The sequence below is a fragment of the Manihot esculenta genome, chromosome 17 (assembly GCF_001659605.2).
Source record: "Manihot esculenta cultivar AM560-2 chromosome 17, M.esculenta_v8, whole genome shotgun sequence".
NCBI classification, from domain to species: domain Eukaryota; kingdom Viridiplantae; phylum Streptophyta; class Magnoliopsida; order Malpighiales; family Euphorbiaceae; genus Manihot; species Manihot esculenta.
This window is the reverse complement of record NC_035177.2, coordinates 27,753,979-27,769,618: the sequence shown is the minus strand read 5'-3', so window position 1 is coordinate 27,769,618 and position 15,640 is coordinate 27,753,979. Positions and strand designations below refer to the sequence as shown.

Genomic DNA, 15,640 nt, shown 5'->3' with positions numbered 1-15,640 from the left:
TTGTCATTGGTCAGCGTCATTATCATAAAACACCTGGTTCTTCTTCTCTCTCTATCTCCCCTGCTCTTGTACTCACTCCTACTGATACATAGATATCGCAGCTTTTACTCTTCCTCTCTATCTCAAACGTTTCTTCTTCTCATCTTCTTTTTCTCTTTCTCTGTGCTCCTTTCTTTTTCTCTCTGTGTTGGGTTCAAGAAGCAACAAATGGATGGCCTGCCCGCTGGTTATCGCCCCAATGCTGGGCGTTTGTCTTATCAACTCTTATAATCAGGTCAGCTGCCAAAACCTCACTCACTCTCTCTAAATTCTTCTTAAATTAATTTGTTTGGATAGATGGGATTCTTACTATTTGTGAATTTGCGATTAGGAAACCGGAAAAACTGGTTACTAGATCCCACCCTAACGAAACTGTTACACCTCATAAAGTGAAGATTAAGCTCTTGGGTCTCAGCGGGGACTGCTAGCCGGTTTTCCGCAATCGCAATAAGTTTCACAGGAGAAAATCATACTCAGAATTCAAAGATGGCAGAACCCAATGCTGTTCCCTCCTCCTCTCAAAATCATAACACTCTTCTTACAGATGATAGATACGAGCATATAATGAACAATCTCAAAGCTTCTGTGTTTTCCAAAATAAGCCCGTCGGGAAACATTGCGCCTCAACTCAAGACCCACATTGAACGACGGCTGCATGAATTCTTCCCCAGTTTCCGCACTCCGTCTCACCCACCTTATGCTTCTGTGAGTAACCAGCATCTTGTACTCTTGTTTGGCTTTCTTTTGATTAAATGCATTGCTGTTTGAAGTAGGTATCTTGCTTGTTTTTCTTTATTCTGATGAGCAAATCTAATGTTTCGGCCACTGCTTAATTTTGAAGCCGAAATTATCAGTAGTTGTTCAAATTGTAAAAGTGAAAATTGCTTTCTATTTGCCTTAAAAAGTCACTTCCCAGTGATTGTGTTTCTGGAATTCATGTGTATGCTTTTAGATATAATCTTTGTGGTTAAATGTTCTCAATAGGCTTTCTGTTTTTTTTTTTTCTTTTTTCCCATTCTAAAGATGATCCAAAGGGGAATTTCAGAGTTGAGTAATGAAGAGGGGTCCACCCAAGAGGAAATATCAGCATTTATTAAAAGAGAGTATGGGCATTTGCCATGGGGCCATGAGAGTTTTTTGAGTCATCATTTGGGGAAGCTTTGTGGGAATATGGAGTTAGCATGTGTAAATAATGAAAGATATATACTTTTAGTTGAAGAAGATTGCGAGTTAAAGGAGATGGCAGGTTCAAGTACGAAAAAGGAGGGCTGCAGAGGTAGGCAAGGCAGGAGGAAAAAAGGCAGAGTGACGAAGAAGAAGAAGAAACAAGGTCAAGCAGAAAAGCAACAAATTGAAGTATTAGAGGTGAGCATCATTATTGCATAGTTTATTAGTAAAAAAGTGTTAATCATCAACTTTTGATGCCACCATCAGCAGCGAAGCTTATATATATATACCTCATGAAAGTAAAAAATATTTTACTTTTGGATTCAAAGATGATACAATACATTGTGTCAAAGTATTGATTTCCAATTTCTACAGACACAACTGGTTTATCATTTTTAGTAATAAATATAATCAAAACTAGATTAGGCACACAGTGGTTTATATAGAACAGAAAATTGCTAAAAATTTTAGTTCTAATTTAATTATCAAGACTTCAAGTCTCTAAGATAATGAAGAGCATTAAATTATGTTATAGGTTATATAGGAAATAAATATTGATAGATAGGTTAGTTACTTAATTTCAGGGATTATATAATCATAGGCTTGATTTTCATTTCTATTTAGATAACGTCTCTCGTGTATAAATAGGTTGTAATCTCTATTGTGAAATATAACAATATTATATTTTTACATGGTATCAGAGTCATTCTAGTAGAGATTTAATTTTTTCTCCCTCATCAAGTTTTAAAATTTTTGGAGACTTAGGGCTCCTGTTCTTTTGTGTTACCCATATAAGATAATATTTGTCTCTCATCGTCCATCTAGAGAGGACGCCGAAGTTGCCTTGCAACCCGCTTGTCAGATCTGTGGTTCGTTTGTCGTTTGGGTGTTGGGTGGAGGCGTTTAGTTGCCTTGCAACCCGCTTGTCAGATATGTGTTTCGTTTGCCGTTTGGGTGTTGAGTTATCTTTCTTTAATTCGTTTGAAGGTAAAGGAGTATAGAGTTTTGGTTGAAATGATTTTTGACAGTAAGACCCATACGGAGACAGGTAAAACGTATCTTATTTTCTCTTCATATAAATAGGTCATTGATTCTAGCGCCACAGATCACATGACAGGTAATCCTCATATTTTTAGGGCTTCTGTTCTTTTGTGTTACCCATATAAGATAATATTTGTCTCTCATCGTCCACCTAGAGAGGACGCCGAAGTTGCCTTGCAACCCGCTTGTCAGATCTGTGGTTCGTTTGTCGTTTGGGTGTTGGGTGGAGGCGTTTAGTTGCCTTGCAACCCGCTTGTCAGATATGTGTTTCGTTTGCCGTTTGGGTATTGGGTTATCTTCCTTTAATTCATTTGAAGGTAAAGGAGTATAGAGTTTTGGTTGAAATGGTTTTTGACAGTAAGACCCATACTGAGACAGGTAAAACATGTTTTATTTCCTCTTCATATAAATAGGTCATTGATTCTGGCGCCACAGATCACATGACAGGTAATCCTCATATTTTTACTAGCTTTCGATCTCATAAAGCACATTCTCCTGTTATTATAGCTGATGAGTCAACCTATAATGTTGAGGGTTCTGAGACTGTAAAACCTACTCCTATTACCCTATCATCTATGCTAAGTTTACCTAATCTTGCCTTTAATTTAATCTCTGTGAATAAACTTACTAAAGACCTAAATTGTTGTGTTTCCTTTTTTCCTGATCATTGTCTCATTCAGAATCTTGTGACGAAGTAGATTATTGGTAAAGGACATGTATCTGGGGGTCTCTACATTTTGGATGCATGGGTGCCTCAGCCTATTGCCTGCTCAAGTGTCGTGTCTCCGTTTAAAGCACATTTGTCGGTTGGGACACCCTTCTTTACCGGTTTTGAAGAAGTTATGCCCTCAATTTCATGAGGCATCTTTACTGGAATGTGAGTCGTGTCATTTTGCAAAACATCATCGAATCTCTTTAAGTCCTAGAGTCAATAAACGAGCTGAATCTACTTTTGAATTAGTTCATTCAAATGTTTATGAATTAGTTCATTCAAATGTTTAGGGCCCATGTCCGGTTGGATCAAAGACTGGATTTAGATATTTTATCACTTTTGTGGATGATTACTCTAGAATGACTTGGATTTATTTTATGAAGCATCTTTCAGAAGTGTTTTCTCATTTTTCTGCCTTTTGCGCTGAAATCAAGACTCAATTTAATGTTTCTGTGAAAATTTTGTGGAGCGACAATGTTAAAGAATACATGTTAGAATCATTTCGGGCCTGTATGACTCAACAAGGTATTCTTCACCAATCGTCATGTGTTGATACACCCGCTCAAAATGGGATAGCTGAAAGGAAGAATCGACATCTTCTTGAGACTGCTAGAGCTCTATTGTTTCAAGTGCAAGTTCCTAAACAATTTTGGGCTGATGTTGTCTCTACTGCATGCTTTCTCATTAATCGCATGCTCTCCGCAGTACTAAACGGTAATATTCCTTATAATATTCTCTTTCCTAACAAGCTATTATTTCCTCTTGAACTACGACTATTTGGCAGTACTTGCTATGTTCGGGATGTTAGACCTCATGTGACTAAATTTGATCCTAAAGCTTTGAAGCGTGTTTTCTTGGGATATTCTCGCCTTCAGAAGGGGTATCGGTGTTACTCTCCAGACCTCAACAAATATCTGGTCTCAACAGATGTAGTCTTTTCCGAAAAAGTTCCTTTTTATCCTGTTGCACAAATATTTTCTGATCAAGAGGATGATGATGAGTGGCTCATCTATAGAATCATATCTGATGATGGAACCTCTTCGAGTATGCCTTCTGCTGCACAATCTGATGGTAACATTCCTCCTAATACTCAGCCTCCTGTTAATCCGTCAGTTGTTCAAGTTTACTATCGGAGACCAGTACCTGATGATACATGTCCTGCACCAGAATCTTCTTCACCATCAGATCCATCACCGACTGACCTTGACCTCTCCATTAGTCTTCGTAAAGGTAAACGACAATGTAAATCTATCTATTCTGTTGCTAATTTTCTGTGTTATAATCACCTGCCTCCTTCTTCTACCTCCATAATTGTCTCTCTAGATTCCATTTCTTTGCCTAAGACAGTTAAAGAAGCCTTAGCTCATTCTGGATGGCGTGATGCAATGTTTGAGGAGATCAAGGCTGTAGATGAAAATCATACTTGGGAACTAGTTGATTTACCCTCTAGCAAGAAGACTGTAGACTGTAAATGGGTTTTTGCCGTCAAAGTCAATCCAGATGCCTCCATAGCGAGGCTTAAGACCCGTCTTGTCACCAAAGGTTATGCCCAAACCTATGGCGTTGACTATTCTGACACTTTTTCTCCTGTGGCAAAAATGACCTCAGTCTGCTTGTTCATCTCCCTAGCTGCTTCTCAGCATTGGTCTTTACATCAATTAGATATCAATGATACATGGTATTATTCTCCTTGTTGTATATGTTGATGATACTGTCATTACAGGGAATGATAGTACAGAGAACTTCTCTCAAAAACTACTTGAATGCGAGTTTTCATACCAAAGACTTGGGTCAGCTTAAATATTTCTTAGGACTCGAAGTCTTGAGGAGTAAAAAGGGAATTTTCCTGTCTCAAAGGAATTTTCTTGTCTCAAAGGAAGTATGTCCTTGACTTGCAGAAATTGGGAAGATGGGAGCTAAACCATGTAGCACACCAATGATTCATAATATATGTTTTACAAAAGATGACGGAGACCCTTATGATGATCTAGAGAGGTACAGGAGGTTGGTTGGAAAGCTGAACTATCTTATGGTAATGACTCGGCCAGATATTGCTTTTGCAGTAAGTGTTGTAAGTCAGTTCATGTCTGCACCTACGGTGAAACATTGGGCCACTCTAGAACAAATTCTATGTTATTTAAAAGGGGCTCTTGGACTTGGTATACTCTACAGATATCATGGGCATACTGCACTTGAGTGTTTTCTGATTCTGACTGGGCGGGATCCAAAAGTGATAGGAGGTTGTGTATTTGTTGGAGGAAACTTAGTGTCTTGGAAAAGTAAGAAGCAAAATGTGGCATCTAGATCCAGTGCCGAGTTAGAATATAGGGCTATGGCTCAATGGACTTGTGAGATTTTGTGGATAAATCATCTACTGAAAAAAGTTTGTATAGATGTTGCATCACCTGCGAAACTTTGGTGTGATAATCAAGCTGCTCTTCACATTGCTTCCAATCCGGTATACCATGAACGGACTAAGCATATTGAAGTTGACTGTCATTTCATCCGTGAGAATATTCAAGAAAATTTAATCTCCACCAATTATGTGAAGACAGGAGAGCAATTGGGTGACCTATTCACCAAAACTTTAAATGGGCCTCACATAGAATATTTTTTTAACAAGTTGGGCATGATAAATATGTATGATCCAACTTGAGGGGTAGTGTTACAGTTATATAGGAAGTAAATATGTGTAGGAAATAAATAAATATTGATAGATGGGTTAGTTATTTAATCTCGGAGATTGTATAATCATAAGCTTGATTTTCCTTCCTATTTAGATATCGTCTCTCGTGTATAAATAGGTTGTAATCTCTATTGTGAAATATAATAAAATATTATATTTCTACACTTTAAATAAAACCTATGTGACTATTTATTTTATGTATTTTTTTTTTACTTAATTTTGTAGTAGTAAATTATAAAGAATTTTAGATATTATATATCTTTTTGCATATGAATATATTATGAACTATATATAATTATATATTATCACGTTTGTTATATACTTGCTTGCCATTGGCTTCATCAAATATTTTAGTCAAGCTCCACTACTGAATATCAGCTTTTTTTTTTCTTTCTTTTTGGTGCTATGTTGCATGTAGTCAATTGTTTTTTCCCTCATGTAGTCAATTTTTTTTTATCTTCTCCTTTATTCTTTCTTGAACCAAAAAAGGAAAAGAAAAAAGAATAGTAAGCTTGCATGAGATGGAAGGAGGATATGAGCATAAGATTTTAATGCACTTGATAGCAAATAGATTCAAACATGTTTTTCCTTGTTCCATTTTTGCATTAGTGCACATAAACAGCAAGTTACTGCAGAATCTAGGTCCATCTTGTGTTGGAAGATGTATAAACAATCAATTTTGCATGGTTGTTTTCTTAGATATGAATAAATTATAAATGATAGCCATGGTGTCAGGATACTCTCCAAGCTATGGAACTGAAGCGGCAAAAGGATCAGATGACCACATTGGAGAGGTAAACAGCCCTTCTCACATTTACTGATCTTATGTGTATGTATGTTACTCAATTATCATCAGAAGAAAGCCAGGGTGTAACCATGTAGTGAAAATGGGAAAGTCTGAGGAGAAGGAAATCAAACTGACTTGGTTTTTTGATTTTTTTTTTTTTTTAAGTATTGATGTTACGATACTATACTAGTGATACAGCTTAAATGTGTCCACTTTTGTTGAGAAAACAGAGGCGTCCAGGTGGGATTTAACAAGCAAGACAAAGTTCAAGCCATTGTTACCCATAACTTGGACCATGATGATATTTTTTTAAAAAAATATTGATGTTACAATACTATACTAGTGATACAGCTTAAATGTGTCCACTTTTGTTGAGAAAACAGAGGCGTCCAGGTGGGATTTAACAAGCAAGACGAAGTTCAAGCCATTGTTACCCATAACTTGGACCATGATGATATTTTTTTTTAAAAAATATTGATGTTACAATACTATACTAGTGATACAGCTTAAATGTGTCCACTTTTGTTGAGAAAACAGAGGCGTCCAGGTGGGATTTAACAAGCAAGACGAAGTTCAAGCCATTGTTACCCATAACTTGGGTGTGGTGGAAGAGGAAAAGCAACTGAATATTACAAGCCCTTGTGAACAGAAGGAACTTATTTGTGATCTATTGTCAGAGCAGCATCCTCAACCACGGATTCTCTCTAATGAACAAATGGAAGCCAAATTACATTCTGTTGAATCACCTGCTTTTCTTGAATGGCACAAAGGTCCAGAGCAGCAGCTTGACCTTTCTAACATGGAAAGATCTCCTAAACCAAAAGCACCTGTGAACAAAGATCCTCAGCATCATCAGGATGAGCAACAGCCATCATCTAAGCCTCGAGGCAGAGGGAGACCCCGTAAACTAAAGTCTTATACTGATATGATTAGGAATAGTTTGTTACCATCCAGTGATCAGGATTACAATGAGCAGCAGCAACAGCAGAGTAAAAGAAGAGGCAGGCCTCCTAAAAGGAAAACAGACTGCTATTAATGTCTAGAATCATGCACCTAAGATGGCAGTTATGGACTATTCAATTTTAAAATTAGCTTTTGTTCTATTTCATGTGAATTTATAGAAATTATGGGTATAGAACTTAGTTATAATGGTGAGCTTTTGGATTTCTGATCCATAAGTGGGTTTGCTTTAACTCTGAGTCATTCGATAAAAAAAAAAACTGTCATGGGATTCATTAGACCACCTTTCCCATTTAGATTTTGGACAATGAGTTCATATATCATTTATCATAGAAATTGAAGCTAAGGTTATTTCTTACAACAAGCTCTCGTTCTATCAAAGAAGAGTTCATTAGACCTAAGCTAGTCCATATTTGTGATTGCTTCTTAGGGGGGTATTGAAGACAATGAGTAGGGTAGATCTGCAGCCATCAGGGAATTACGAGAAGAAACTGGGATAGTGTCTGCTGAAATTATTGCTGAGGTCCAAAAATGATTCTTCCTAAGGAATGAATGATGATTGATGAGAGTGCTGGAAATATAACAATTCCTGAGTAATTTAAGGCTTATAAAATCTAACATTGGATTGGCAGTGTTCATTTGGTATTCCTTGAGTAATTTAAGCCTTATAAGCCTTATTCTTTTTTATTCATTTAGGTTTTGCACATTCTATGAAAGAAAAATGATAACAGTCCATAATATACTTGCAGATTTTTGTGGCTTCTAGATTAAATGTTCCAGGAGTATGGCAGATGCCTCAGGTAGTGCCGTATTGTATATTATTTTTCTTCGTTGAACTTGTTCCAAAATTTAATTGCTTAGAAATGCAGAAAGATAATTCAATTCATAACCATTTATGTTAAGGTTAACTTAGTCCTCCACCATTGTTGCACAGTGGATTATGCATATATGCTTCCTCTATTGAACAATACCTATGGCATGCATCTCGATGATTTGTCTGACAGATCAAACTGTTCATTTGTTTTAATTCCTAACTCTCTTAGTTGTTCTCGATTCAAGGCCTTCCTCCCTTAGCGAAGAAAACCCTTTTTGTTAATGAAATAGCGCACTTTCCTGTGAAACACATCTCACATAGACAGATTATGGGAATCAAGTATCTTGGAAGTCTTTCCATATGATCTTCCATAGATGTATTCTGCACCATCTTTATTTTCATAGGATCCCAAGTCATGTTGTGACCATTGTGGCCTCATGGAGTTTAGTTGAAGTGATAATAGATATTTTTCTTCTTCTTCTATGCTTTTGTTCTATTTCATGTGAATTTATAGAAATTATGGGTACAGAACTTAGTTATAATGGTGAACTTTTGGATTTCTGATCCATAAGTGGGTTTGCTTTAACTCTTTGAGTCATTCAATAAAAAAAAAATCTGTCATTGGGATTCATTAGACCACCTTTCCATTTAAATTTTGGACGATGAGTTCATATATCATTTATCATAGAAATTGAAGCTAAGGTTATTTCTTACATCAAGCTCTCGTTCTATCAAAGAAGAGTTCATTAGACCTAAGCTAGTCCATATTTGTGATTGCTTCTTAGGGGGGTATTGAAGTCAATGAGGAGCCTAGATCTGCAGCCATCAGGGAATTACGAGAAGAAACTGGGATAGTGTCTGCTGAAATTATTGCTGAGGTCCAAAAATGATTCTTCCTAAGGAATGAATGATGATTGATGAGAGTGCTGGAAATATAACAATTCCTTGAGTAATTTAAGTCTTATAAGATCTAACATTGGATTGGCAGTGTTCATTTGGTATTCCATTGGCTGTGCATGACAGGTACCAAGTTGGTTGACTTGTGACTTTCCACCTGCTGTGAAGGCCAAAGTGAATCGTTTGTAGGGAGGTGAATGGCATGGGCAGGCACAGAAGTGGTGCGTCTCTGCCACACACACGTACACTACAAGCATATATTGATTCCATGAAAGTATTTCACATTTTTTTTAACATAGTTTAATTACATGTATATTATGCAATGTGACCAACTGACCATCTACTCCATAGCCTTGAATGCAACATTGGTCTTAAAGACTTAAGATCTGCCTTCAGTGTTATTCTTTTCATCCCACTCTTGTGATCCTAATCTGACCCCTTAGAATACTACTAGAAGGTGCACATAAATATGACAGATATGCACACCTGTGTGTGCTTAACCACCTGGGACTGGCTGATTACACTATTAAATGGAATTTTTCTTTTTAACGCCACCAGAATTTTGCTGCAGACCAAATTATGGTAGAACTAGCTGTTGAATTCAGTTGATAGCGAAGGAAATAGATAAATTTATGATTATGGGTCAGTGGTTTGAAGTTTAATCAAGTCCATTAACTGAGTCAAGAAACTAGGCAAAATGAGCTATCAATCTATTAAAAGCCGTGTAGAGCATATATGCTAACAAATCCACTTCCACTAGGCAAGCAGGCCAATTGAGCTAACAGTTGATTTTGCATGGAATTATGTAAGTAATCCCAAGAAGACGGATGTCCAAGTGACATGTAACATATTAATATTTGAGGATTTCTTCTGGTATGTTTAAAGTCTAATCCAATTCGGGATTCACAGTGGTTCCCTCTGCAGCCTTTTAGCTCTAAACTAATTGCTTCATCCGTTTATATAGTGTTTGGCCAACATTAAATTAGCACAAATGCAACTAGCACACCAATAATTTGTTGCAGAAAAATCAGTTTTTCTGTTTTAGAAAGGGAAGAAAATGGAAATAAAAAGGAAAATATGATTTATTATATACTGTCACTTCCAGCATATAATTTGAGGGGTGAAAATGAGTTCTCTGCGCAATTGACAGGTTCCTCATGAGATTGACAAAAGATGAGAGTGAGATTAAACTGGCAAATAGTGAAGGAGATCCAGAATTTGCAGAATGGAAGTGGGCGAGCCCTGAAGAAGTTGTTGAGCAGGTATGGTGCGTCAAAAAGCTCAAGATGGTCTATGTAATTGATTGCAGGCAGTGGACTACAAGAGGCCAGCCTATGAGGAAGTTGTGAGAACCTTCAGGCCTTAACATCTAAAAAGGTTAGATATTTTGGATGCTCTTTTCTTTTCTTGAGCAATGAACGTTGTTAGTTTAAAAAGCAATTAAGGCTTAATTTGTGTTTCAAAAAATATTTTGGACAAAAATTAATTGATAAAATATTTTAATAAGTAAATAAAAACTTAAATTATTTTAAGAAAAATGATTTATTTTTTAAATGAGTGATTTTTTATATTTTAAAAATTGTATTAAAATTTTTATATATAATTTAACGAATTATAGTTTTCTCTTTTTGTGCTTTTATTATTAGTACTTCTTATAAATAATTTTTCATATTTGTTTTTTTAATAAATTCAGCCTTCTAACATAATCCTCTACAAAATATATACGGAAATCATCCTCCTCTTCAAATATCTTTCCAAAAAAAAAATTATGTCATGGTATAAACATATAATAATTTTTCATAGCACAGATTAGCCCTATAGTAAGTATATTCGATTAAATTTGAGAGATCTCGGGTTTTATTCTTTCAATTTCTAATCTCATTTAAAAAAAATTTCATAAATTAAATAATAATATGAAGTTAACTATCTATATATATATATATAATAAATATAAACTAATATTCACTTGCAAAACCACATAAATTCTATTTAATTAGATTACATAAAATAATAAATTTAATTAAAATATTTTTTAGGAAAATTTCAAGATACGTGGAGCATTAAAAATTCTGCTTTATTTAGGAATAATAGTACTATACGAAAGTGATAAGGAAATTGAAAAAGAAATTCTCATAAAAAAGGACTCTTTCTAGAAAATTAGAGAAATAAAATTTTAAGTGAATAACTAATATAATTATATTGGTGAAATAAATTGATAATATTAAATTTATAATAATAATAATTAGAGAAATTTTTATTTTTATTTTACTAATATTATTTAATTATATGTTTACTGTTAATTAATATATTTTTTCTTTTCTTTTAAATTAAAAAGATTAAATAAAATGTAACATATTTAAATAAAATATTAATTATTATAAATATATGATTATATATAAATAAATATCACTGTCATATAATATAATTTCTCTGGTTTAAATATAAAAATAAATATTTATTTAACATATTAAATTGGGTGCTTAGTACATTATTCCCGGATAACAGATCGAAATTTTAATAGAATGAATTTTAACGATTATAATTAAGTTCGATATAAGTTTGGATTTAAAAAAATAATAATTATTATGAATTCGGATCGAATTTAAATTTTATGTATAACTCATATTTGAATTTATTTATATAAATAATTAATTTAATGTAAAAAATATATTTTATAATAATATTTATAATTTTTTATATTTTTTCATTTAAAAATTTAAATTTAAATATTTGTTAAAGATATTAAATTTTTAAATAAAAATTATTAATGAAAAATATTTTTTATATAAATTATTAATTAAAATATATAAATTTAAATAAATTTAAATTTTATTTAAATAATAATAATTTAAAATTTTAGAATGAATTTAAATATTTTAAACTAATTTTTAATAAGATTGAGACAAATTCAAATATACTGATATAAATTGAATTCAAATTTAAATAGTTTAATTTTGGGAACAAAACTAACGGTTACGTCCCTCCTCGCCAGGACCCGATTATATGAATTGTTGACAAAGTAGGAATAGCACATAAGAGGATTATGAAGAGACCCCACCCTAACGAAACCGTCACAACTCATAAAGTTTAAGGTTAGGCTCGGGCGTCTCAGCGGCCACTGCTAGCGGGTTTTCCACAATAGCAATCAGTTTCACCAGAGAAAATCATACTCAAAATCCAAAGATGGAAGAACCTAACGCTGTCCCCTGCTCCTCTCAAAATCCCAACAATCTTCTTACAGATGATAGATACGAAGATGATAGATACGAGCCTATAATGAACAATCTGAAAGCTCGTGTGTTTTCCAAAATAAGCCCGTCGGGAAACATTGCGCCTCAACTCAAGACCCACATTGAACGACGGCTGCATGAATTCTTCCCCAGTTTCGACACTCCGTCTCACCCACCTTATTCTTCTGTGAGTAACCAGCATCTTGTATTGTTTCGCTTTCTTTTGATTAAATGCGTTGCTGTTTGAAGTACATATCTTGCTTGTCTTTCGATATTCTGATGAGCAAATCGATGAAGAAGCTCATTTTGGATAGTATTTCGGCCGCTGCTTAATTTTTAAGCCTAAAAGTGAAAATTGCTTTCTATTTGCCTTAAAAGTCATTTCGGAGTTATTGTGTTTCTGTATGTTAGATATCATCTTTGTGTTTGTTAAATGTTCTCAATTGGCTTTCTGTTTTTTATTTTTCCATTCTAAAGATGATCCAAAGGGCAATTTCAGAGTTGAATAATGAAGAGGGGTCCACCAAGGAGGAAATATCAGCATTTATTAAAAGAGAGTATGAGCATTTGCCATGGGGCCATGAGAGTTTTTTGAGTCATCATTTGGGGAAGCTTTGTGGGAATATGGAGTTAGCATGTGTAAATAATGAACGATATATACTTTTAGTTGAAGAAGATTGCGAGTTAAAGGAGGTGACAGGTTCAAGTAGGAAAAAGGAGGGCCGCAGAGGTGGGCAAGGCAGGAAAAAAGTCAGAGTGACGAAGAGGAAGAAGAAACAAGGTCAAGCAGAAAAGCAACAAATTGAAGTATTAGAGGTGAGCATCATTATTGCATAGTTTATTAATAAAAAAGTGTTAATCCTCAACTTTTGATGCCACCATCTTATGGATTTCCAATTTTTACGGACACAACTGGTGGATCATTTCAAAACTAGATTAGGCAATAAAATGGAAGTTGAATTTCTTGCAGACAGTAAGGTGGCTGGAAATTGCTAAAAATTTTAGTTCTAATTTAATTATCAAGACTTCAAGTCTCTAATACAACGAAGAGCATTACTTTAAATAAAACCTATGTGACTATTTATTTTATGTATTTTTTTATTTAATTTTGTAGTAGTAAATTATAAAGAATTTTAGATAAATATATTATGAACTATATATAATTATATATTACCACGTTTGTTATATACTTGCTTGCCATCAAATATTTTAGTCAAGCTATATCAGCTTTTTTCTTTCTTTCTTTTTGGTGCTATGTTGCATGTAGTCAATTTTTTTTTTCCCTTCTCCTTTATTCTTTCTTGAACCAAAAAAGGAAAAGAAAAAAGAATAGTAAGCTTGCATGGGATGGAAGGAGGATATGAGCATAAGATTTTAATGCACTTGATAGCAAATAGATTCAAACATGTTTTTCCTTGTTCCATTTTTGCATTAGTGCACATAAACAGCAAGTTACTGCAGAATCTAGGGTCCATCTTGTGTTGGAAGATGTATAAACAATCAATTTTGCATGGTTGTTTTCTTAGATATGAATAAATTATAAATGATAGCCATGGTGTCAGGATACTCTCCAAGCTATGGAACTGAAGCGGCAAAAGGATCAGATGACCACATTGGAGAGGTAAACAGCCCTTCTCACATTTACTGATCTTATGTGTATGTATGTTACTCAATTATCATCAGAAGAAAGCCAGGGTGTAACCATGTAGTGAAAATGGGAAAGTCTGAGGAGAAGGAAATCAAACTGACTTGGTTTTTTGATTTTTTTTTTTTTAAATATTGATGTTACGATACTATACTAGTGATACAGCTTAAATGTGTCCACTTTTGTTGAGAAAACAGAGGCGTCCAGGTGGGATTTAACAAGCAAGACGATGTTCAAGCCATTGTTACCCATAACTTGGGTGTGGTGGAAGAGGAAAAGCAACTGAATATTACAAGCCCTTGTGAACAGAAGGAACTTATTTGTGATCTATTGTCAGAGCAGCATCCTCACCCACAGATTCTCTCTAATCAACAAATGGAAGCCAAATTACATTCTGTTGAATCACCTTCTTTTCTTGAATGGCACAAAGATTCAGAGCAGCAGCTTGACCTTTCTAGCATGGAAAGATCTCCTAAACCAAAAGCACCTGTGAACAAAGATCCTCAGCATCAAGATGAGCAACAGCCATCATCTAAGCCTCGAGGCAGAGGAAGACCCCGTAAACTAAAGTCTAGTACTGATATGATTCTCTCTAATCAACAAATGAAAGCCAAATTACATTCTGTTGAATCACCTGCTTTTCTTGAATGGCACAAAGATCCAGAGCAGCAGCTTGACCTTTCTAGCATGGAAAGATCTCCTAAACCAAAAGCACCTGTGAACAAAGATCCTGAGCAACAGCCATCATCTAAGCCTCGAGGCAGAGGGAGACCCCGTAAACTAAAGTCTGATACTGATATGATTATCTCTAATCAACAAATGGAAGCCAAGTTACATTATGTTGAATCACCTGCTTTTCTTGAATGGCACAAAGATCCAGAGCAGCAGCTTGACCTTTCTAGCATGGAAAGATCTCCTAAACCAAAAGCACCTGTGAACAAAGATCCTCAGCATCAAGATGAGCAACAGCCATCATCTAAGCCTCGAGGCAGAGGGAGACCCCGTAAACTAAAGTCTGATAATATGATTCTCTCTAATCAACAAATGGAAGCCAAATTACATTCTGTTGAATCATCTGCTTTTCTTGAATGGCACAAAGATCCAGAGCAGCAGCTTGACCTTTCTAGCATGGAAAGATCTCCTAAACCAAAAGCACCTGTGAACAAAGATCCTCAGCATCAAGATGAGCAACAGCCATCATCTAAGCCTCGAGGCAGAGGGAGACCCCGAAAACTAAAGTCTGATACTGATATGATTCTCTCTAATCAACAAATGGAAGCCAAGTTACATTCTGTTGAATCACCTGCTTTTCTTGAATGGCACAAAGATCCAGAGCAGCAGCTTGACCTTTCTAGCATGGAAAGATCTCCTAAACCAAAAGCACCTTTGAACAAAGATCCTCAGCATCAAGATGAGCAACAGCCATCATCTAAGCCTCGAGGCAGAGGGAGACCCCCTAAACTAAAGTCTGATACTGATATGATTAGGAATAGTTTGTTGCCATCCAGTGATCAGGATTACAATGAGCAGCAGCAGAGTAAAAGAAGAGGCAGGCCTCCTAAAAGGAAAACAGACTGCTATTGATGTCTAGAATAAGTAATTGATGATGAACATCATTTTCTTAATTTATTTATCACAGATGAGATATGTCAGTTCTTCACA

General features: G+C 35.0%; 1 protein-coding gene and 1 long non-coding RNA gene across 18 annotated transcripts; one reads left to right on the top strand and one right to left on the bottom strand.

Annotated features, from left to right (window-relative positions):
* Positions 1-15,640, top strand: LOC110605304 (hepatoma-derived growth factor-related protein 2). Of its 17 annotated transcripts, none has more exons than XM_043952592.1 (10): positions 606-744; positions 6,381-6,439; positions 8,142-8,192; positions 8,992-9,084; positions 9,230-9,324; positions 10,254-10,480; positions 12,096-12,520; positions 12,811-13,149; positions 13,896-13,954; positions 14,176-15,640. In XM_043952592.1, the coding sequence occupies exons 7-10, from the start codon at positions 12,287-12,289 to the stop codon at positions 15,560-15,562; spliced, it is 2,019 nt and encodes a 672-aa protein (XP_043808527.1). In that variant the 5' UTR covers positions 606-744; positions 6,381-6,439; positions 8,142-8,192; positions 8,992-9,084; positions 9,230-9,324; positions 10,254-10,480; positions 12,096-12,286; the 3' UTR covers positions 15,563-15,640. The 17 variants fall into 17 exon arrangements, with proteins under 17 accessions (XP_021599455.2, XP_043808527.1, XP_043808528.1 ...); XM_021743758.2 differs by lacking the exon at positions 606-744 and adding an exon at positions 1,063-1,404; XM_043952602.1 differs by lacking the exons at positions 606-744; positions 8,142-8,192 and adding an exon at positions 1,331-1,404 and having other exon boundaries at positions 14,176-14,522; positions 14,739-15,640.
* LOC122722282 lies at positions 13,829-15,215 on the bottom strand. Its single transcript, XR_006349231.1, has 2 exons — positions 15,135-15,215; positions 13,829-14,693 (listed from the first exon to the last, which is right to left on the bottom strand). It is a non-coding gene; the product is annotated as an uncharacterized LOC122722282 (long non-coding RNA).